Source organism: Prunus persica, chromosome G3, assembly GCF_000346465.2.
Source record: "Prunus persica cultivar Lovell chromosome G3, Prunus_persica_NCBIv2, whole genome shotgun sequence".
Taxonomy (NCBI): domain Eukaryota; kingdom Viridiplantae; phylum Streptophyta; class Magnoliopsida; order Rosales; family Rosaceae; genus Prunus; species Prunus persica.
Genome location: NC_034011.1, coordinates 20,166,672 through 20,191,161, shown reverse-complemented (window position 1 = coordinate 20,191,161; position 24,490 = coordinate 20,166,672). Strand labels below are relative to the sequence as shown.

The following is a 24,490-nucleotide window of genomic DNA, read 5'->3' as shown; positions in this document are numbered from 1 at the left end:
ATCGATGTGGAAGCTGGAACATTGACTCTTAGGGTTCAGGACCAATCCGTGGTGTTTAATTTGTTTGAGGCAGCAAAACGTCCTACTGAATAGCAAGAATGTATGCACATTGACGTGGTAGACAGTATGGTTCAAGACAGTTTTTATGCCAATTCAAATACAGGTCAATCTAATAAACCGATTGCTGGGGAAAAGCAAAATTGCAGTTTAATAAGCTAGAAGAAATTCGTCAGGGTGCTTATGATAGTTCTCGCATCTACAAGGAAAGAACTAAGACATTTCATGACAGTCAAATTTTAAGGAAGGAATTTCAGCCAGGACAACAGGTTCTGTTATTCAATTCAAGACTCAAGTTATTTCCAGGGAAATTAAAATCTCGCTGGACTGGACCCTACTTGGTGACTCAAGTTTTTCTTCATGGAGCAGTTCACATCACTAATGAAGCTAAAGGCAACACGTTCAAGGTGAATGGTCACAGGCTGAAACCCTACGTGGAGACACCCTTTGACACTGCAACCGAGTCGTTGACTCTAAAGGAACCAGTGAATTGACCACCAGACTTCTGTAAAGTCTAGCTACAGACTTAAAATAAAGCGCTTATTGGGAGGCAACCCAATTTTTCTAAACTTTTTACTTCTTTTATTTTCGGGAAAAAAAAAATTCTGTTGTTGTTTTCTTTATCTAGTTGCAGGAATTCAATATTATACCTACTCCCAACTTGAAGATTGACTTGCTCGCTGAAATCCGCCAACAGACGGGGATGAGTATCTCAGAACAAGGCAACGAAGTCTGCAATAATCACTCTTGTTATTAATTACTTTCAACACAAAAATACCCACACTGAAACCCAGTTACGAGCACAACGCGAAGCTTACCGTTAACCAAGCTCAGGAACTCCGAGTGTATGTGGTGTTGGGGTTGAACTCGGTCTGGGTCAGCTCATCCGAGTCGTTGGGGTCGGAGTTGGGACGGATCTCGGTGAGGATCCGATTGTCTCTTCGACGAAGCCGCAGCGGATGGTGATTTTGATTTTGTTGAAGGTTTTCTGGATCTGGCACCCTCACACAGATGAACCCACATGACTATGCTCTGAAAGATAGCCAAGGCTCTTGAGTTCTTGCTAGAGATGACAAGGGGAAAGGGTGGAGATGGATGGGTTGAAACTGAGTGAAATACAAAAGCGTCTTTTGTGATTTACAATCTGAGCTGAGAATGGCCAAAGGCGAGCTTGTTGGCTCTGGACTCAAGGTTAGACGAAGGGGATCCAATATGTTTTCAAATGACACATGCAGCGGATGCACCAGGTTATATTAAAGCCGTTGCCAGTATTTGACACATGTGTGGACTTGGGCTGTTGGTCAGCGTGCTTCGCATCCCAGCTACAGGTCATGCCTTCGAATCACCGCAGCGTCACCTCCGCATCCCTAGTGTGTTCTTTTTTCTTTTTCTTTTTAGTTTTTTATTTTTCTCTTTTACTTTTTTCTGTTTATGTTTTAGATCTTTTCTTTTTATTTTTTATTTTTCTCTCCTAATTTACTTCTTTGGTTGTTTCCTTTGTTTATTTTCCACACCTTGAGGACAAAGTGTGATTTAAGTTTTGGGGTGGGAAAGTAAATTTTATATTTTTAATTTTTTGAGTCTTGGAATACTTACTTTTTGTCCAAGTGTGTTTTAATTTCTATTCAATATAAATAAAGTTAGTATGTGTTATAAAGTAATAATTGCCTCACCCAAAGCTTTGCTAGTAACCGGGCCAGTCTTGCCTAATTAGCAGTGATTCTCGAGACAAACGGTAGAGTTTTGGCATGAGGCAGGGTGGTTAGTTGGTTTCGTAGCCTTTTCAGCTTGAGTTAATAAGTCCTTAGGGGTGTTCTACACCTAGTGCCATAAAACCCGAGTGGTTTGGGAGACATTGACCTAAAGCTCGCTACACGGTTGGATTGAAAGCTTAAGGGAACCAACATTGCACAACCACTACTGTTACTATAAAAACAAAAATAAAAAATAAAAAAATAAAAAAAATAAAAAGTGTGGAGTGTGTGAAGTAAGAATAAAAGGGATGAGAGGTAAGGGTTTTAGTCAAGTCTCCTTAACCATGATGGTTTACTTTACACCAAAGGAAGTTTGTGAATTCTTTTCTAATTGAGTCTAAATAGCTTAGACTCTGTGGTGAGATTACTTGGATCTATTGAAAGGATGTTCTAGTTTTTAAAATTTTCTATGGATTGCAACTTGAAGGTGGAAATTTTGTCCTGGTTAAGTGTTAGCCAGATGTCTAGTCTGTTAAGTTTTTATTTTTGTTTGAGTCTTGTTTTGCTTGAGGACAAGCAAAAAGCTAAGTTTGGGGGTATTTTGATGGACATATTTTATATTATATATTTAACCTCATTCTTAGTATATTTTGGTTAATATTTTGGAAGAATTTTGGTACTTTGAATTATATTTCCAATATAGGACTTTCGACTCTCTCTGGAGCAAAACATAAACAAATGGACGAATTTTGGAGTAATTCTAGTTGGAGGACGTTCGTGAGTCACTTAGTTTGATCGTATCAAAATTTCAGATTTTTCTTCCAAACGGTTATTTTCTGGCAATAAAATAAAGAAGCAGTGCGCGGTGCTGCAATAGTGACGTGTTGGGCTTTTATTGCGTTTTTGGAGCCCAATATGACCTCAGATGGGTTCGTGGCCTTCTAGAGAAGTGTTCATAACATTTTTATGTTTAAAACAAGCTATATTGGGCCATATTTGGAGAAGATTTGGGGCTAAAACATGGCTGGGCAGATTTTAGGAAGATTCTCCTATTCCAATTTGGACTTTATTTCCTGGTATTATTTTATTTTAATTAGTTTCCTTGTGGGGGATAGAAAAGCTGTACATTGGCAGCTAGGTTTTAAGGGGTATTTAAGCTCTTTCTCATAAGGAATTTAGGACTTCTTTTTCACTTTTGAACTTGTATTGTGGAGAGCAATTGCTAGGGTTTTGAGTTTTCGCCACTTTAAGGTGTTTTCGTTCTTTTCTTCTTAATGATATTTTCTTGGATTTCAATTATGAGTATGCGTAACTAAATTTCTTTTGCTAGGGTGAAGCCTTGAACCTTAGCATGAATATGTGATTTTTATTTAATTGCTTATGATGAGTGCATGCCTACTTTGAATTGTTAATCACTGTTTTAAACTATCTAATTGTCTCAATGCCTGATCACCATTAGGATCTTTAGAAAAGTAATTGAATGTAATTTTAGTCGGAAGGTTCCCTGAAATTGATGCTAGCCTCTTGTTATTAATAATTGTAATTTCACTTAAGATGAACACCATGTCTTAAGGGTTGCATGGTTTTTCAAAGGGTTTTCACAAAACTTAATGAGTCTTTCATGTTCAGATTTGATCCGAACGTCCGAACGGGTTGCATGTTGGATATATGTTCTATGTTGGAGGTTCCAAGTAGAATATACATTAGGAAAACCTAACCTTCAAAGTGGCATGTGCAAATCATAAGTAATTGGTAAAAGTTCATAGGATTGCTAGGTTATGGTGAAACCCTAGTGCTTTTATAAATTGATATTCAAAACTCTTTCCTTCAATCGTATTTGTTTTTGTTTAATATTTGTTTTTAGAATCAACCAAATTCATAATCATCTTTCTTGACCTTTTATTTTAAGTAGTTATTTAGAATTTTTTTTTACTTAAATTGCTAATTAGTCCTTGAGGAAAACGACCTTGCATGAGCATCTATACTACAATAGCCTTGTATTCTTGCAAGTATTTTATGTGATTTTAACCCTGTTTACACAGGTACTAAAAATCCTATCAAGGCTTATTAACAACTACAGTTGAAGCCATATCTTAGGTTTTGTTATATAATGTATGCACGTGACTTGCTCAAATGCAGATTATTTATAGGGCAAAGTGTATTGGGCTAGCTAGCTATGTAACATTCCACATCCACCAACGGAGAGGAGTGATGTGCCTTATGGCCCCGTTTGGTTCACGAAATAGATTTGAGGGGAAATCACTTCACATGTCATTTCTGAAGGAATGGGAATGAAAGATTCCTTTCCCACGTTTGGTAATGTCGGGAAAGTAACCGGGAGATTTCACTTTGTTTCCTTTCCCATGTTTGTTTTGAGTAGGAATGGAAAACAAAGTTTGTATAATTTTTCAATTATACCCATATTAAATCAAATAAAAAAAGAATGCATTTAATGATACGTTGTAATTATAAATTGTTCATAAGGACAAAATAGTCATGAAAATTGTGCATTGAATGTTGGCTCATTTTCCTAAACTTTCCCATGAGAAGGGAAAACAAAACCCAAGTTAAGAAGAGGGCTTCATTTTCCCCCCTACTTTCCCATGTGCCAGGCAACCATTTCCCATGCCTGGTCTTACCAAACATGGGAAAGCAATTGAATTCTCATTCCCAAGCCTCCTTTCCCATTAACCAAACGGGGCCTATATGTGCGTACCCACCTCCATCTAGCACGATGCCTTTTGAGAGCTCACTGGCTTCAGATTCCATGGGAACTCCGAAGTTAAGGGAGTTTGGGCTAGAGCAATCCCAGGATAGGTAACTCACTGGAAAGTTGCTCGTGAGTTCCCAGAAACAAAACTGTGAGGGTAAAGAGGGGGCCCAAAGCGGACAATATCGTGCTACGGCAGAGCCGATCATGGGATGTGACAATTTGGTATCAGAGCCACTCTGCCATGTGGTGCGAGTGTGCCGACGAGGACGTTGAGCCCCTAAGGGGGGTGGATTGTAACATCCTACATCGACCAATAGAGAGAGGGGCCCAAAGCAAACAATATTGTGCTACTGCGGAGCCAGTCCAGGGATGTGACAAGCTACCTCTCAACATAATCATTTTTGCTCACTACTTTGATCCAAAGTGTACCTCATTATCTTTTAAAAAATTGACACATGTCCATGAAAATGCTCCCCTTTTCAAGCAAGCAGGTTTACTCTTTCTATATAAACACTTAAAGCTTCGATTATTGGTCAAACAAAAAAACAAGGTTCGATTATTGGTTCTACTACTACTACTCACTCAATTTGCCAAAAGATTTATTCTTTTTAGTAAGATTGGATCTCAGGATCTTCTTTAATTAAGGTTGTTTGTTTTGTCCTCGTATTTTAATTTCATGTCTTGTCCTTCTAATAATTATTAAGCCTTTGGTCGGATGACTGACAGATATCATTAATTAATTAATTATTAAGCCTTTGTTTTTATTGTAAATACTTTTGAGAAAATATTATCTGTATGCATATAAAAAGAATATATGTATACACTTTCTACACAACAAGAAAGGGATCATTTCCCAAAAAACAAAGCATGAAATTCAAAACTAAAAGAAATCATCAATCACCATACCTATTAATTAAACAATTCTGACTTCAACCTTCATTGAAACATATAGAAATAATTGGTAAAAGTGTTTGTCAATAGAAAGTTTCTTTGTCATGGTTCAAAAATGTGAAATTGGGCTCGATGTTTTTTATTTCTTGATTTTATTCAACTAGGTTAACTAGCTTAGATTATGAATTTAATGAATAAGTGGGCCATTTTCGAGCATAGCTTTTCTTAATTTTGAATTGAATAATTGGGCCTAACATAATTTTTATATATGGATTTTTTCATATAAAGTGGCATACTAGTTAGGGAGTCATTCTATATGGTGAGGGTGCAATATTATATAGACTATATAGACCTTCATATTAGCTACATGATACATCTAAATAGTAATTTCACTGAAATTTAATGAAATGATCGTGTTCATATTAGCCACATGATTCATTAAATAATAATTTCACTGAAGTTTAATAAAATGATCATGTGACAAATATGAAAGTCCACATGAGGGGCTCATATGGCACCCTCACTATAGAATTTCGCACTAGGTAGGGGTACTCGGCATGGGTTGTGTTAGGTCGGTTTTGGTCCCAACCCCATATATAGCGGTTTATGATTTTTTGGACCAAAGATCTACTCATTATTAGGTCAACCCAACCCAACCCTTTTGTGATCGAGTTGGGCGGTTTGGTCGAGTTAACTGAAAATTAACCATATTTTTATGTTTTAGTTCCAGCCCGTACATAGCGGTTTATAATTTTTTTTAAGGCTTAAATGCTAAAATGGACCCTGTGTTTTATTACGTTGGTCAATTTAGTCCATATGTTTCTAATTTAGCTAATTAAGTCCTTGTGTTTACAACTATTAATCAATGTGATCCATTCTTTTAAATCTAAGTTTAAAAAAATTTAAAACTATTTAAACATTAATTAAAAACATAATTATTTGAGTTCAACCATTGTCTAGCCATTTACCCTTATTTGACCAGCTCCCAGCAAGATCTTCCAGAACCTAACCATTGCCTAGCCATTTGCCCCATCCTCAGTCATGGCTCCCAGATCGTTCACACCATCTCCAACCCCCATCTCTCACTCTTCTCTTGTATGCCTTCATTCATCACCCACCCCCACCCTGCAATGGTCAACCCCTCTTCCCACTACTCCACTCATTAAGCAGCCCTTCCCCTCCCCGGACTACGCCTCCTTCATTTTTTCAAGTTTTTTTTTTCCCTAATGTTATGTTAGTTTAATTGAAGTTTTAATATTTTTAAATCAATTCAACTTTTTTTAATTTAAAAAAGCTTTATACGTTTTCAAAAAATAAAAAATAAAAATCATGTTCATATTTAACGACTATTTTAACTGAATGGACTAAATTGGCTAATGATCATAAACACAAGGACCGAATTGGCCAAATTAAAAACACAGAGATTAAATTGGCCATTGTGCTAAAACACAGGGACCATTTTGACACTTAAGCCTTTTTTTAAACCAATATCCGCTCATTATTAGGCCAACCCAACCCAACCCCTCTAATTATTGAATTGGGCGATTCAGTCAAATTGACACGAAATTGTGCCCGATATATATGGTATGAATTGTTACATCACTAATAGTCTACAAAATATGATTAAATTTTTAAAATAATATAATTTCGGTGACCATATTTTGAATTTATATATGCACTCATGTTGGTCCATGTATTTCGAAAAGTTAGTCATTGATTGATAAATAGTCAACTTTTCCGGCCCAAAAATATACGTGCAAATAAACATCAGTTGATCAAGACATCAAGGAAACAACTTGATTAAGACACAGACAATTTCCGTTTCTTGGTGATGTAAGGACTAAGGAAGATGCTATACAATAATTCGGTTCATTTACCTTCAAAATTAAAGCGTGCCCTCTTCATTTCTGTCATTTTGGGTTACAGCTGCATCACTAATGGGGATCGGGGTCCGAACACATGTCACTAACAACACACACGAGCATCAAAATTTAGGGCTAGTGCAAACTCACATATATCGTAGTAAATCCAAGCAACAAATAAACTATTTCAATAATTATCAACATAAACTCCCCTATCACTATTATATTAGCCTTATTTATAGCCTTTACAAGACTTGGGCACCAAGACTACTTGGTCCAAAAGAAAAACTAATCAATTATAAAATCATATATAAATAATAAAAGATATCCTAAAACTACCTAAATAAGAAAATAACAATATCTCATGAAATAACTAATTAAATGGTAATTATCCCTATACTCTTGCATCAGACTCTTTTGGTCGGAAAGAATTCGTCCTCAAATTCAACCATTTAATTCAGGAAATAGAATCTTCAATTTATTCATATTCATTATGGATCTGTTAGCACCTAATTGAAACATTCCTTACCAAATAAAAAGATATTTAGAATATTTGACCTTTTTGGAACAATTCCAATTATCTTCTGCAACCAATCTCTCATCCCAAAGAATCGTCAATGCAAATGTCATTAAATTGACAAGATCAAAGGAGTTCTCGGCAATCTTTCCTTCAATTGTGTCTTCCTGGTATTGCTTTAAAAGGGCATACCCAACTTCCTCTAGGTCCAGCGCCTTCAAGATTACACTAGATTCAACTTGTTTACTCTCACGAAATACTTTTTTTCAGAATTTTTCTCAACCCCAAAACAAATTTGGCAATCGTCTTCTAAACAACAACCAAATATTGGGGGTAAATCTAAATTTAGTAAGTGGGCCTTTTGGGAGTATGGCTCTTCTTAATTTTGAATTGAATAATTGGGTAATTACAATATTTTCTCGTTATTTCTTTCTATTGTTTAGATATTTATTTACCATCTGAATTGTCTTTGCAATTAGAGTTGTAAGCCGTCAACACTGAAGCATATAGTATTTATGGAAGACAACAATATATAATTTGAGCAAAACAAAATTCTAGATATAGTAACACAGGTTTTACGGGCCTGAGTACATATTGCTAGCTAGTTGATTATTTGACACAATAGCAATAAAAATAATAATTAACATCAATATTCTTTATCTTATGGTAAAATCTTTAGCTCTTTCTTAATAGCACTTGATTCACTAAATTGTCCAAGTTTGTGGATGAAGAACCATGTGGCCCAGTAGCTTCTTCTGCAAGTTTCTTCCACTCCATGACCTTATTTTTCATCTTCTTACCCTTCTCTCGCTCCATTAACTCTTTGACAAGCTTCTCTACCTCATCCCTCTTCACATCATTACTAATCTCCATGCCAATGCCCCATTCATTGCAAGTATAGCGACAGTCCATTTGCTGGTCTCCGAAGAATGGCCAACAGAGCATAGGAACTCCTGCAGTAATGCTCTCAACTGTTGAATTCCAACCGCTGTGCGTTAAAAATCCTCCAACTGATGGGTGGTTAAGGACTTGCTCTTGTGGGCACCACCCAGCTATTAGACTTCTTTCCTTAGTTTCAGCCACAAACTCTGGCGGCAAAATAGCCGATTCTCCAAAAACTTGATCAGGTCTAATTACCCAAAAGAATGAAAGCTTGCTATTCGCAAGTCCCCACCCAAACTCTACAAGCTGTTCTGGTGTCATGACTGCTATACTGCCGAAATTCACATAGACAACTGAGTTTGGTGCCTTGGTGTTTAGCCACTCGAGGCATTCAGTTTCTTCTTTCCATAGACTGTATCCCGTTTTCAAAGGGTGTTCTGGTATCTGATTGAGATGCAATTGAAGAGGACCAACGGTGTACACATGGGGAAGCATAGATGAGAGAGCATCCAAAACATCTGGCTCCAAGGCATCAAAAGTATGAAGAACAACTGCCGAAGCTTCATGAGCTCTATCGGTTGCTTCCATGATGAAGTTTAACATGGTGTCATCCGCATTTGTGGTTTGCAAGAAGGTCGGGAGATCCCTCAAACGGATATCTCTCATTCCCGGGATCCAATCTATTACGGTGTCCAGATAGCCATTTGTGAAACAGCTCTCATCTGCAATAGACAATTGAAGAAACATTTCATTTGCAAATTTACAAACAAGCAGTTAAGAGTTAACCATAAGTTAAACAACAATTGCTTCAATTAATAGTTATATATTTCACCTTTGAGTGGAGCAAGTCCTTTTTCCACCACAGCGCGAAGTTGTTTACATCCCATGAAGCTGCAGGCAGCTATAGTGTAGAACAGCACTATAGGGGCTCCAATTTCTTCAGCCGCTGTGATTGTGAACGTGGACATGAAACCATCTGAAACAATGCAAGTCACAGGAGGATTGCTGGATGTTGATATGGCATCATTGTTGAGTTTTGCCAGGAGGGCATGAAAGGGAGCCAATAAATTTTGTTTTCTGACGGATTCACAAAGCAAGGTGACATCTTGTGTGGCATCTTCATCTGAATCCGGAAGGCTATCCGGGATGGCTTCAAACCGAAAATCAGGCAAGCCGTCAAGGGAATTGGATCCTAGAGATTTAAGAAAACGCTTGTGATTGAACTCTGTGTTAACAAAGGTTATATGAAAACTGTTAGCATTTGCAGACTATGATCTGCCATGTTTTTGGATTATAGGTGAATGGAGCTCTAGTAAAATGTAGAGAGAAAACGTGGAGAAGAAGAAGATGAAAATATCAGATTGTATTCTCACTCTTAGTCATGCACAATCTGTGCATACCAATATAACAGTAAAAGAAAAGAATATTCTCTCTTACATCAGCAAATCTAACCAATCATTAACTACCCTATGAGATAGCTACACTTGGCACAAATCAACTACACCTAAGAATACATCCTAGCTGTCCATTTGGACTGTGATCCAAAGGCTCATAATTTAAGTAACAAACTCAGCTAAATCTCTTATACTCTATGGTGTAGGAGCTTTGCAAATTTAAGCATTGCCTTTATATGACTTTGAGCTGGAACTGGAATGCAAACAGCATGTGGCTTAGTAGCTACTTCTGTGGAACCCATCTTAGCTTTTGTGTGTGCATTGCATTGCAGTGCTTGCAAAAACAGATTATTTATACAGCAAAAGTGAGCTACTTTTCAACGTGTCCTGTTTTGGCTCTGTTTTTTCCCTCAGTCAAAATAGGAAACTGAGGATAATGTCAAAAAAAGTAGTCAGACAAATTGAGGTAATGAGATGAAGTAGCAAAGTGAAACTGGGATCTTCACTTTACCTGCAACATAAATAACTATATAGTGGTAGAAATTGTTGCTCAAGTATTTCTAGAAGTTAGTCATTGGTTGATATAGTCAAGTTTTCGACTAGTATACGGGAATGTGAAATTACCTGTAGTAAAGTTAGTCATTGGTTGATAGTCAAATTTTCGACACACAAATATCTATGCAAAGAAAAGTCAGTTGACAAAATGATTTATGGAATGCTAACATCTCAATTTTCATTGCTATAAATAAAAATAAAAATAAAAATTGTTCCTCTGTTCTTGTTGGTATTCTTCAAATTCAATATTATCTTGTATCTTTCAGTGATTAATATTAGATCTTAAAACCATAACATATACCACATGCTAAAATATGAATATGGTTTGAATACTTTATGTTAAGTTGTATTCTTCTCCATAAGGAGGTTTATATAGGAGTTTATATAAGTGCCTTATAAGGAAATAGATATAGTAATCAAGTAGGATAGTATCTTCTAATTATACAATGATTTGTCAATTATATAAAATAAGAAGGTAAATCCCTAAATTAATCAAGGAAATAGATCTCCTTATTTAATTAGGAGACTTGCGCCAACACTCCTCCTCAAGTTGGTGCATATACGTCACTAATGCCCAACTTGGTAAGTGATTTATAAAATACTCTTCCACAAACAGTTTTTGTTAAGACATCTGCCAGTTGATCTTCTAATTTTATGAATGGGAGGCGGATGATCTTATTCTCAATTTTTTCTTTGATGAAATGTCTATCCACCTCAACATGTTTGGTTCGATCATGTTGAACTGGATTATGAGCAATATCGATAGCTGACTTGTTGTCACGATGCAACTCCATTGGCTTTTCTGGTTTGAAGCCCAATTCTATCAAGAGTCTTCTAATCCACAATAATTCACAAACTCCTTGAACCATTCCTCTATACTCTGCTTCTGTACTAGACCGAGAAACCACATTTTATTTTTTACCCTGCCAAGTGACTAGGTTACCTTCCACGAATGTAAAGTAAACAAAAGTAGAGCGTCTATCTGTAATGGACCCAGCCCAATCAACATCTGTATATCCAACAACTTTAAGATCTCCATTTTTTGAGAACACTAATCCCTTCCCAGGGGCTAACTTTAAGTATCTTAAGATCCGATCAACTGCATTCCTATGAGAAACACTGAGTGAATGCATAAACTGACTAACCGCACTCATAGCATATGCAATTTATGGTCTTGTGTGTGCTAAATATATCAACCTTCCAACAAAGCGTTGATACTGTTCCTTATTGGTTGGTTCTTCATCCATGTCTTCACACAACTTGTGATTCATCTCAATAGGTGTGTTAGCCAGCTTACACCCAAGCATTCATGTTTCAGTGAGTAAATCCATTATATACTTCCTTTGAGATAGAAATATATCAGTTTTTGTCCTTGCTACTTCAATTCCAAGAAAGTACTTCAAATCACCTAAATCCTTCATCTCAAATTTCTGAGCTTGCAAATGTGATTCTTCTTGTCATAAGCTAAATTACATCCTGGTGGTAGGTCCATATATACTTCTTCTTCCAAGTCTCCAAATAAGAATGCATTTTTTGACATCAAACTGATGTAATTGCCAATTAAGATTTGCTACTAGAGACAATAGGACTCTGATAGTGTTAATCTTGGCTACTGGGGCAAAGGTCTCTTGGTAGTCTATCCCACATCTTTGGTGTGTACCCTTTCGCCACCAATCTAGCTTTATATCTTTCCATGGATCCATCTGCTTTGAGTTTCACAGTCTAATTCCACCTGCATCCTATTGTCTTCTTTCCATGAGGTAAGGGCACGAGTTTCCATGTGACATTCTTTTGAAGGGTCTCGCATTTCTTCATTCATGACTTCTTTCCATTATAGGTCTTCTAGTGCTTCAGTCACATTGTTGGGGTTAGATATGTCAGCCAACTGCTTCACAAAGTGCACACGCGCCTTTGATAATCTGCTTAGAGATATATAATTATTAATGTGGTATTTCCCTTTGGCTTTAAGATCTGCTTCGTATTGTACTCGAGGTTTTCCATAGTTCTTCCTTTCTTAAAAGTTGATATGTAGGCTCTGTGCCATCTGAAATCAAATCATCATGGGATATTTCATTAGAGTTATCAATTTCAGGAAAAGATGTTACCTGAATGACTTCCTCAATAGGTGATTGGTGTGGTACTGGAGCTTAAGCGGGCAAAATCTCATAAAACGGTTCAATTTCCTCCTCCTGATTTTGACAGCGTTGAGACAACTGATCGTTTTTCTCTGGCTATTGGTCGATGTCTTCTGGCAACTAGTCGTTTTGAAGCAGGTTCTCCGTGTTCGAAGAACTAAAAGAGGGTGACCGATAGCTTTCCACTAGCAACCGATCGTTTTGAAGCAGATTCTCCTCATTTGAAGAACTAAGGGGGGGCAACCGATCACTTTCCACTGGCGACCGGTCGTTTTGAAGCATAATGGCATCTTGGGGAAAAAATCGAGAATTTAAGGGTCGATCGATTCTCAATTCTCTTCCTGTGCGGCTGAAAAATATGTGTTGTATTCCCGAAACACAACATGAGGTATAAACCTTCTGACTAGAAGGATGATAACACCAATATCCTTTCTGATGAGGTGCATAGCCAATGAAAACACACTTCTCGGCTTGCTTTGTTGGTGATCATGTATGTGGACAAATACAACACAGCCAAAGATCCGGGGTTCCAAGTTTGGGGTGGGAGGCATTTGGATATGGTGATGAAGTGTTTGAAGTGGTGTTTGGAATTTAGGATACTTGAGGGAATCCGATTATGAGGTATGATGCAGAGAGAACGGCTTCTCCCCAAAAAGGTCGAGGCATATTGGCATCAAAGAGAAAGGCACGAACTACTTCCATAAATTTCGGTTCTTTCTTTTAGCCACTCCATTTTGTTGGGGAGTGCAGGGGCATAAGCGTTGATGTATGATGCCATGATCTTGTAAGAACTGGTTAAGATCATGTTTGAGAAATTCTCCACCATTGTGAGTACGCAGAACCTGAATTCTTGCATGAAACTGAATTTCCACCATTTGATGGAACTGTTGAAACTTGGAATTGACTTCCCTTTTAGTTTTGAGAAGGGAAACCTAGGTCATGCGTATGCAATCATCTATAACGATGACAAATCATCTAGCTCCTAATGGAGTGGTAAGTTTAGCAGGGCCCTAAACATCAGAATGAATAAGAGAAAATGGGACCAAACTTTTATTTGAACTTAAGGGAAAATGAACACGATGGCTCTTGGCCAGTTCACAAATGTCACACTTAAAACTGGAATATCTAAAATGGTAAATAAGGATGGAAATAACTTCTGTAAATATCCAAACAAAACATGTCCAAGACGCCTATGCCATAACTATACTTCGGCAGTTTGCTTCTCAATACTAGCACCCCCAATCTTGAAAGCTTGACTGACTCAGGCTTCATTATTAGATGCCAAGTCCATGTAGTAGAGTTTGCCCCTCCTAATACAACAACAAATCGTCTTGTTATTGAGAATGTCTTGAAAAACACAATGAGTAGGCCAAAAGGTTACAATGCAATTCAAAGCTATAGTAATTTGGGCAGCTAACAATAGATTATGATGTAACGATGGAACAATCAACACAGAATCCAAACTGAGGGAGTCAGAGAGAGAAAGTGAACCCTCTCCAGTTACGGGGGAAGGGATACCATTAGCATTAGACACCACCGATTGAAAAGACAGTGTATGAGAGGCAATTTGTCCAGGATCAAATGTCATATAATCAATGGCTCCAGTGTCAATGATCCATGTGTGTTTCTTTGATGAAGTATTTAAAACATAACATTGGGCACCTATTGTTGCTACAGAGGCAGATGCTGGAGCGGGTGTAGTCGAAACAGCAGGATTTACAGGATCTGATTCAGCAGATGTGTTGAGTGATTTGCTCTTATTCTTGTGGGGAGCTTTGGAGTGGTCCCACCAATCAAGATACCTAATCAATTCGTAACAGCCAGCACGGGTATGTTTATTTCCACCATAATGGGTGCACTTCTGCTCCGGATGAGATCCAGTTGTCTTAATCTGATAAGAGCCACCGATAAAGATCTGGGAGCCCCTTGGACATTGAGAGACCAGGACTGCAGTTTCCGGCAAACTAGTCATGGCCAGCCGTTGTTCAGAAAACAAGGGCATCAAATTGGGTTTGGACCAAGTTGAGAGAAAACAAAGCTAGGGTTTGTAAGACAGCAAAGGGGGTTCTTCATTGTAAACAAAGGGGCTCTTTCTTATTTGTGAATTGCTTGGGGATCACCAAAGAGGACATAGGCACAACGTCGAACCTCTATAAATTCTTGTGCTCTTTGTATGTGCACGTTATCTTTGTACGGCTTGTGTGTGGTAGTTGCCTAGTCTATCAACGAAAAGGTCTTTGAGTGTTTTCGTACAACATATATCATTGAGCGTAATTAGTGAAAATCTTAGAGCAAAACAAACTTCTAGATATAGCAGGTTTTACATGCCTGAGTACAAATTGCTAGCTAGTTGATTATTTGAGACAATGGCAATGAAAATGATAATTAACATCAATATTCTTTTGGTAACATCTTTAGCTTTTTCTTAATAGCACTTGATTCACTAAATTGTCCAGGTTTGTGGATGAAGAACCATGTGGACCAGTAGCTTCTTCTGCAAGTTTCTTCCACTCCATGACCTTATTTTTCATCTTTTTACCCTTCTCTCCCTCCATTAACTCTTTGACAAGCTTCTCTACCTCATCCCTCTTCACATCATTACTGACCTCCATGCCAATGCCCCATTCATTGCAAGCATAGCGACAGTCCATTTGCTGGTCTGCGAAGATTGGCCAACAGAGCATAGGAACTCCTGAAGTAAGGCTCTCAACCGTTGAATTCCAACCGCTGTGCGTTAGGAATCCTCCAACTGATGGGTGGTTAAGGACTTGCTCTTGTGGGCACCACCCAGCTATTAGACTTCTTTCCTTAGTTTCAGCCACAAACTCAGGCGGCAAAATAGCAGATTCGCCAATGACTAGATCAGGTCTAATTACCCAAAAGAATGGAAGCTTGCTATTTTCAAGTCCCCATCCAAACTCCTCAAGCTGTTGTGGTGTCATGACTGCTATACTGCCGAAATTCACATAGACAACTGAGTTTGGTGCCTTCGTGTTTAGCCACTCAAGGCATTCAGTTTCTTCTTTCCATAGACTGTATCCCATTTTCAAAGGGTGTTCTGGTATCTCATTGAGGTGCAATTGAAGAGGGCCAACGGTGCAAACACAGGGAAACATAGATGAGAGAGCCTCCAAAACATCTGACTCCAAGGCATCAAACGTATGAAGAACAACTGCTGAAGCTTCATGAGCTCTATCGGTTGCTTCCATGATGAAGTTAAATTTGAGGTCATCCGGATTTGTGGTTCGCAAGAAGGTCGGGAGATCCCTTAAACGGATATCTCTCATTCCTGGGATCCAATCTATTACAGTGTCCAGATAGCCATTTGTGAAGCAGCTCTCATCTGCAATAGTAGAAATGAAATTCAATTGAAGAAACATTTCATTTGCATGTTTAGAAACAAGCATTTAAGATTTAACTAAGTTAAACAACAATTGCTTCAATTAGTAGTTATATATTTCACCTTTGAGTGGAGCAAGTCCTTTTTCGACCACAGCGCGAAATTGTTTAATTCCCATGAAGCTGCAGGCAGCTATAGTGTAGAACAACACTATAGGGGCTCCAATTTCTTCAGCAGCTGTGATTGTGAACGTGGACATGAGACCATCTGAAACTATGCAAGTCACTGGAGGATTGCTGGATGTTTCTATGGCATCATTGTTGAGTTTTGCAAGGAGGGCATGAAAAGGGGCCAAAAAATTGTTTCTGATGGACTCGCAAAGCAAAGTGCTATCTTGTGTGGTATCGTCATTTGAATCTGGAAGGTTATCCAGGATGGCTTCGAACCGAAAATCAGGCAAGCCATCAAGGGAATTGGGTCCTAGAGATTTAAGAAAGCGCTTGTGATTGAACTCTGTGTTAACAAAGGTTATATGAAAACCTCTATGGTGGAGGAGCTTTGCAAATTTAAGCATTGCCTTTATATGGCTTTGAACAGGAAGTGGAATGCAAACAGCATGTGGCTTAGAAGCTACTTCTTTGGAACCCATCTTAGCTTTTGTGTTTGTATTGCGGTGCTTGCAAATGCAGATTATCTATGCATATAAGATAACCAGAGATAAAGAAGAAAGCTGATCAAGACAAAATTATGTTATAAATTGTTACATCACTAATAGTCCACAAAATTAATTGTGGTTGCCACTTTTTGATAGATAGTCAACTTTTCCAGCCTACAAATATCTGTGGCAAAGAAAATTCAGTTGATCAAGACAAGAAGGAAACTTCTTGATCAAGACAAAGAGACTTTAGACTTAGACTTTCGTTTCTTGGTGATGTAAATATCAGGAAGATAGTGTATGATAATTTGATTCATTTACCTTCAAAATTAAAGCCGGCTCATAATTAGTGGCATCTTCAATTCTGTCACCCTTTTTTTATACTGCTACAATGTTTGGTTACAATTTTTCATTGCTAAAATATTTGGTTCCTCTGTATTCTTCCAATTCAATATTATCTTGTATATTTCAGTAATTTAAAACTTATAGCTGAACAAAAACTGAAGATGGTAAACATGTTGCCAGTTCATTGAACCAATAACTTCTAGGCTTGCAGCGCATGATTTTGTTAAGTTTGTTGCAGAGAACATCTAGCTTTTTCTTGATTGCATTTGATTCACTAAATTGTCTAAGTTTGTGGACGAAGAACCGTGTAGACTGGTGGCCTCCTCTGCCAGTGTTTTCCACTCCATGGCCTTGTTCTTAATCTTCTTACCCTTCTCTCCCTCCATTAACTCTCTAACAAGTTTCTCTACATCATCTCTCTTGACATCATTGTTGATCTCCATCCCAATGCCCCATTCCTTGCAGGTATAGTGACAGTTTGTTTGCTGATCAGCAAAGAATGGCCAGCACAACATAGGAACTCCTGCAGACAAGCTCTCAATCGTTGAATTCCAACCGTTGTGTGTTAAAAATCCTCCAACTGAAGGGTGGTCAAGGACTTGCTCTTGTGGGCACCAACTTGCTATTAGACTTCTTTCCTTAGTTTCCTCCACAAACTCCGGTGGCAAAATCGCTGACTCGCCAATAACCAAATCAGGCCTAATTACCCAGAAGAAATTAAGCTTGCTATTTGCAAGTCCCCAACCAAACTCGACAAGTTGATTTGGTGTCATGACCGTTATGCTCCCAAAATTCACATAAACAACCGAGTTTGGTACCGTGGAGTTTAGCCATTGGAGGCACTCAGTTTCTTCTTTCCAAAGGCTGTACCCAAGAGACTTCAAAGGGTGTTCTGGTATTTGATTGAGAAGTAATTGGAGAGGGCCAATGGCATATACAGGTGGAGACATAGATGAGAGAGCATCCAAAACATCTGGCTCCAATGCATCGAAAGTATGAACAACAACAGCTGAAGCTTTATGAAGTCTTCCAATTACTTCAAGGATGCCATTGAAAATGCTGTCATTGGGATTTGTAGTTATGAAGTTGTTTGGGAGATCCCTTAGACGAATACCTTTCATTCCTGGAACCCAATCTATCACCTGGTCCAGAAAGCCATTTGTCAAGAAGCTCTCATCTACAAAAACGCAAGTAATCAATTGAGGGAATGTGTCATTTGCATGTGTAGAAAATTCTAGAGTAAAAAACCATAAAAATCAAATAAATATATCACCTTTGAGAGGTGCAAGACCTTTTTCCACCAAAGTGGGATATTGCTTGAAGCCCATGAAGCTGCTTGCTGCAAAAGTAAAGAAGAGAGTGACAGGAATTCCAAGCTGTTCAGCAGCAGGGGTTGTGAATGGCATGAAAGGGTCTGAAACAATGCAAGTCACAGGAGGAGGAGCATTGTTGGAAGTTGACGTAACATCATTATTGAGTTTTGTGAGGAGGTCAAGAAAAGGTGCCAAGAAGTTTTTCAAGATGGAATCACAAAGCAAAGTCAGGTCTTGGGTGGCATCTTCATCTGAATCCGGAAGGCCATCCGGGATTGTTTCGAATCGAAAATCGGGCAAGCCGTCAAGGGAGTTGGGTCCTAGAGATTTGACAAGTCTCTTGTGGTTGAACTCTGTGTTGACAAAGGTTATATGAAAGCCTTTGTGGTGGAGGATCTTTGCCAGTTTAAGATGTGCCTTGATATGGCCTTGAGTTGGAACTGGAATGCAAACAGCATGAGGCTTGGAATTAGAACCCATTTTAAGATTGTGTATATCAGAGAGTGTATGCTTGTAAGTTGTAAGTTATAATGTGTATTTTTATAGGCTAATTAACAGCAATATGTATGTTGTTAATTAAACATGAACAAGGTGAAGAAAGAGTCAACGCCTGAGGCAAGTCAGAAAAAAAAAGAATTGTATACAAGAGTTTCTTAACTAAAAGTTTCATTACAAGATGACAACGGCCGGCTGGTTAGTATTTAAGTTCGTCTCTGCAGGCAAGAAGATTCTGTTTTGTTTTACAAAGGAATGTTCAAGGAATGTTGTGAATATTCCAAAGCTTACTTACTTGACAAAATTTAATTACTTGATATAATTAAAGGTTAAAAAATTTCAATTAATTTCTCCAGCTTACTTAGCCATGCAACCACTCAATGAACAAGTTTTTTAACTGAATAGTATAACACTTTATTTTGCCAAATTTCTTTCTCTTTTTCTCATGTTAATTAACTTGAATTAACAGACATAGGTTTAGTCAAGTTAGCTAGAGCAGATGTGCTTTCCTCTTTTCACTCGAGTTCGAATCCCCGTCCTCATAATTTAGATTAAATTAAAATAAAATTTTACTTGTATAAAAATAAAAAATAAAAATTAACCAACAAAATTTCAAGTAGGAGCTTAAAACAATAAATAAATAAATAAATAAATAAATAAATAAATAAGGAGCAGCCTGAGTCAACATACTGGCTCATTTGGCCATGCAGTCTACTACAAAATCATTAAGCCTCGACCTCTGTCCACATCAGCATAGGGGTGATCCGACCAAAAGAGAGTGGTTTATGGTTTAGCCCAAGTAGTGAGGGAGAGTGGGCCAATGAGTTAGAAATTATAAATGAAAAGTTGTTTATTTTTCCAACAACCTTTGATTTTGTATTATTAAAAGTTTTACGGAGTAAGTTAGTCCAAAAACAATTTGCATTAAATATTTTCCCAAATGGAGGGAAAAGATTTCCAAAGTGAGCCAATGGTATGAAATTCCCCCTACATGAGAAGTTCTTACCCATGAATTAGGTAAGGATGCACTTATCAAACATGGGAATGCAATTTCATACTTATTCTTAAGCTCCTAAACCTTGAACCATCCGATCAATAAATTTTTTTTTTTTTTTTGTACAAACGATATTGAGAGATGGGAAAATTGAATGTAAGACTTCAAATGCATGAGTAAATACTCTTAACCACTTAAACTACACGCCTAATGAAAATGTTAAAGTTCAACAATTTCTTTATGTTATTGTATGAATGGATTGAATCCCTCAATACACACTCCCTTAACAGAATCCCCTCCTTATAAAAGCTCCCCTATTATTGATCAAAAATCAAGACACCAAATAAATCTATAGTATAATATAAGAGGGTGCAACTCCCTCCAATTCATACACACAAGAAGACAGGAGCCAGATCCTTCTCAAAAAGCTAGCCCACCTTGAACAAAATTGTGGGTGGTGCATTATATTTTTACGTGACAATCAAAATTTCTGATGGGACACATCAGATGCGTGTGCTGTATCTAGATCATAGCCAAATTATAAGGCTTGGCTTGCGAGCTTATGCTCCTCTCATGCGTCCTACTTTATATGCATTTTTAGCAATTAGCACTAAGGTTGGCAAATTTTGGTTTTAGACTAAGTAAATTATGATTGCAAATAGAGGCTAAACAGAGAGGGAATTGAGCCTTTGGTTATTTATAATCACCTTGGGACTCCATGTCGCGGCTTTAGCCAACAGTCAGAATCCTAAGTTCTATGGCAAATTAGTTCTAGATCATTCAATTGTTGGATGTGTCAATATCACACATGTCTAATCACGTAAGTTAAATGTGTCAAACGAACTCTAATTAGACTTAAAAGGGCAAGGTTAGCTAGATAATACGTACCTTCAAGTATCGTTTCAACACGTGAGATATTTTGGACTAATTAAGTTTTGGTCTAGTCATATGCATTCAACTTTGACCTAATGTTGTTACACTCAAACCTAATTTCGATCTAATCATACAATTGAGTTTCTTGGTTAAGAAAATAGCACGTGCCCTAATTGAAGTTTGAAATATAATCTAAATTCGCAAGCACTCGTTTGAGAATGATTCTTGATATGCCAGAATCACTTTTTTGGAGAACCACCTCTTTTAAATAGTATAGACCTTTTTAAATAGGCTATACTACGATTTTATTTTATTTTGAAAAAATAGCATAGCCGGGCGGCTATACTTTTTTTTTGACACATGGCGTCCAATGGCTGGGTCCATTTCTTTTAAGCAAAAAAAGTACAGCCGCCCGGCTATAGTCTGTGTCCTTTTTTTGCCCTTTTTTTATAAGTAGACTTGTTTTTAAACGTGCCACCCAATCGCTGGGGGTCCCTTTCTTTTATAATAAAAAAAAAATCGTATAGCCATATGGCTATACTCAGTTTTTAATTTTTTTAAATGTATAGCTGCACGGCTATACTATTTTACAGGTAGAGGCCTAGGCAATCATTCTTACTGGACAATCTTACATATGTACCTACTTTGACAAAGAAGTTTAAAGTTGGTTTCGGATTTGGTTACAATTTGTTTGCTTTGTTTTCCAAGGTTGGAAGGTCTTAGTGCTGCTGCTGTTGCTATGTATTTGTCCCTTGACACCAACGATATCAATTATCTGTTTGAAATTTCGCATTGAAATCATTCACTGAAGAAAAGGAAGGTGATGGAAATATGTTCTATGCTTGTTAAGCAGCATCAGAACAAAACAAAAGAATGATCATGTTTGGTTTCTTGATAGTGGTTATAGTAATCAAATGACCGGAGATAAAACTATCTTTCTTAATAGTGGTTATAATTAATTTTAAATTACTAATTATTCACTAAATAAATCGTAATTAAAGTAATCAAATAAGACTAAGATATTACTTAATTTCATAATAAATACTTATTTATTTTATTTATTTATCTCAAATAATTTATTAGACTTTAAAATTATTTTCACTTTCCGAAATTATTTCAAAATTTGGTTTCAATTATTTACAAATGATGGAAAATTATTTTAGTATTCCAAACCCTAAATCCAAGTCTCAAACCAATAATCCTAACTTCCGAGAGTTATCTCGTTTATGGTTTGTTTGTACTCAGATGGATGCAAATAATATGTTCAAGAGGTTAAAACAAATATGTACCCAAAAAAATGATAAAATAATAAAATAATAAAATAATAATAATTCAATATAGAAATATCATACTTGAAACAAATTTATTTTTAATATCTCAATCAGTTCCAGTCCTACACTCCTCTTAATCTCAACTTACCTATAAAGCACAAATACGAATACGGTAATATAATACAAAAAGCAATATAGAAAATATCTAAAAACTAGGATTCGACAATTAAAAATATATATTAACAAAATATTTATAACATAAAAATAAGATAAAGATACAGCAGAAGAAGAAGAAGTGTTGGAGTATGATCGTGCAGAGTAGACCTACGGCTGGCAAACTCTTCGAATTTTTCAACCAGCAATTCAAGATTATCTCCTCTTTATTTTCCCTCTTAAAACCTCTTAAACGAGTATCCGATTCGTGTCCGGAATGTCGGATACACGTGTGCGTGCATCACAGACTGTATCCGTTGACGACTCGTATCATAGCATATCCGACAGAGGTTTCGGATCTAAATCGGAGTATCCGTGCTGAAACAAACCAAAATAAAAATATAGTAACCATCACTGATCACTGCAATTAGAAGAAAAGGACCCCCACAAATGACATAATAAGACATGAGAGTTGCAGAAGTGATGGCGGCCATTGCAATTGCAGCATCATTCTTCTGCTCGTTCTGGTCAGCAGATTGAGGTGGGCTTGCTGGTTCCAAGACCTTGATGATCATCTTCTGGCCTCTCTCGCAGTGCCCAGAAACCCCACTAATGAAATAGAACAAACCAGGCCGGTGCAATGTGAACGTGGTCACACCATTGTTGGAGAAGAAGATGGGATGAGCAGAATGGCATTTTTCGTACTCGTCCTTGGTCACCACCATCACCGAGTCTTTGGTAGTTGAAATCTAAGTCCAGAAAAACGATATCTATTTATATAAAAATAAAAATAATAAAGACCCGCCTAGCTCCTAGGCGCCCGCCTAGCTCCTGGGCGCCCGCCGCTAGGCCGATTTTTCGAAAATGACTATCTAGTAGCTCAGGGCAAGGCATCGAAGAGTTGAAGAATGAGTCCATGAAAAACAACATCTATAAAAAAGAACCCGCCTAGGCTGCTGCCTAGCTCCTAGTTGCCCGCCTAGCTCCTGGGCGCCCACCACCTGGGCCGATTTTTCGAAAATGACTATCTAGTAGTAGCTCAGGGCAAGGCATCGAAGAGTTGAAGAATGAGATTCTGTTGATCTCCAAACTCCAACCCAAGAATCTTGTAAAGCTCAACAAAAGCTTGGATATGATAGTATTGGGTTAGTTTCTCTGGCCCTTTATGTTTGGCTGCAATTTCTCATTGTCACCTAATCTTTCTTCAGTATCATTGATAATGTCTGAGCTCTTCCTATCCTAGTATGCCGAACTCAGGGGGACTATTGATTTCATTTCTAATGGCAATGGGTGTATTGATTAGATCCAATGAGAAGAGCAGTGTTTGATATTGGGCTAAACGCTTCAATATTATTCAAGGTGTTGCTAGAGGACTTGTTTATCTCCACCATGATTCCTGTTTGAAGTTAAGTAATATTCTGTTGGATGAAGATGAGCCCAAAAATTTCAGATTTTGGATTGGCACGTATCTTTCAAGGGACACAGAATCTAGCAAACACTCAGAGGGTTGTGGGTTGAATCTCGATGATAATGTACAGCAGGGAACAAAGTATTTCTCTTAATTATTATGTATTTGACAAAACTCTGATATATGGATATCTCTTCAGAAGGTACACTAAAGCTTATGTATTCGGATCAAAAATGGTGAGAGCTGGAATCTTAACTGGCAGGCACAAAAGAATCCATGTGGACCTTTTTGGGTTTTGCAGAGCTTCTGAATCTCCAATCTGCAAGTGTTTGAAAGGGTTTGTACCTAAGTCAAATGAGGAATGGAGCAAAGGAAACAGGACAGCAGGGTGTGTGAGGAAAACAAAATTGTTTTGTGAGAGTAGTACACAAGCAAGTCAGCCACTTGAAGAGGAAAAGGAGATGGGGTTTCGAAGATGGTACGGTTGAAACTACCATGAATATTTCACGTCTTTGGATGCTGAAGAGTGCATGAAACAATGCCTAAATAATTGTTCTTGCTTGGCTTATGCATATATGTTAATAATATAGGGTGTTTGGCCTGGTCCAAAGACCTTACTGATATACGTACAATGAGCCAGTAATTCGATGAGGCAAAGCTTTACTGAACTTATCCCTGTGCAAGTATTATGATTCTGGTTTGTAATTATCTTCCAAGTGATGGCGTGACTTGTGGATATTGACTTACTTTCCTTACACACCAAGAATTCCTATTATAATTGTAATTGATTTACTTTAATTCCTGATTTCCTACTGTAAATAGATTTAGGAATTTATTATTTACTTGCCCATTCAGGTTTCGTTGTATTATAAATATGACCTCCTACAAGGAGAAGAACACACAGAAAATTCCCACAAACAAATATTCTTTCATAATTTTCATA

The 24,490-nt window shown here is 37.4% G+C and overlaps 4 protein-coding genes across 4 annotated transcripts; all 4 read right to left on the bottom strand.

Annotated features, from left to right (window-relative positions):
- On the bottom strand, nucleotides 8,233-10,324 carry LOC109947831 (7-deoxyloganetin glucosyltransferase-like). Its single transcript, XM_020559020.1, has 3 exons — nucleotides 10,205-10,324; nucleotides 9,449-9,884; nucleotides 8,233-9,338 (listed from the first exon to the last, which is right to left on the bottom strand). Exons 1-3 carry the CDS (start codon nucleotides 10,310-10,312, stop codon nucleotides 8,410-8,412), a joined length of 1,473 nt encoding a protein of 490 aa, XP_020414609.1. The 5' UTR covers nucleotides 10,313-10,324; the 3' UTR covers nucleotides 8,233-8,409.
- Nucleotides 14,902-16,742, bottom strand: LOC109947833 (7-deoxyloganetin glucosyltransferase-like). Its single transcript, XM_020559028.1, has 2 exons — nucleotides 16,164-16,742; nucleotides 14,902-16,043 (listed from the first exon to the last, which is right to left on the bottom strand). The coding sequence occupies exons 1-2, from the start codon at nucleotides 16,687-16,689 to the stop codon at nucleotides 15,115-15,117; spliced, it is 1,455 nt and encodes a 484-aa protein (XP_020414617.1). The 5' UTR covers nucleotides 16,690-16,742; the 3' UTR covers nucleotides 14,902-15,114.
- On the bottom strand, nucleotides 17,282-18,836 carry LOC109948232 (7-deoxyloganetin glucosyltransferase-like). The gene is made up of 2 exons (XM_020560568.1): nucleotides 18,314-18,836; nucleotides 17,282-18,217 (listed from the first exon to the last, which is right to left on the bottom strand). Exons 1-2 carry the CDS (start codon nucleotides 18,831-18,833, stop codon nucleotides 17,286-17,288), a joined length of 1,452 nt encoding a protein of 483 aa, XP_020416157.1. The 5' UTR covers nucleotides 18,834-18,836; the 3' UTR covers nucleotides 17,282-17,285.
- LOC18783930 (early nodulin-like protein 1) lies at nucleotides 22,499-22,864 on the bottom strand. The gene has a single exon (XM_007217149.2). The coding sequence runs from the start codon at nucleotides 22,862-22,864 to the stop codon at nucleotides 22,499-22,501; it is 366 nt and encodes a 121-aa protein (XP_007217211.2).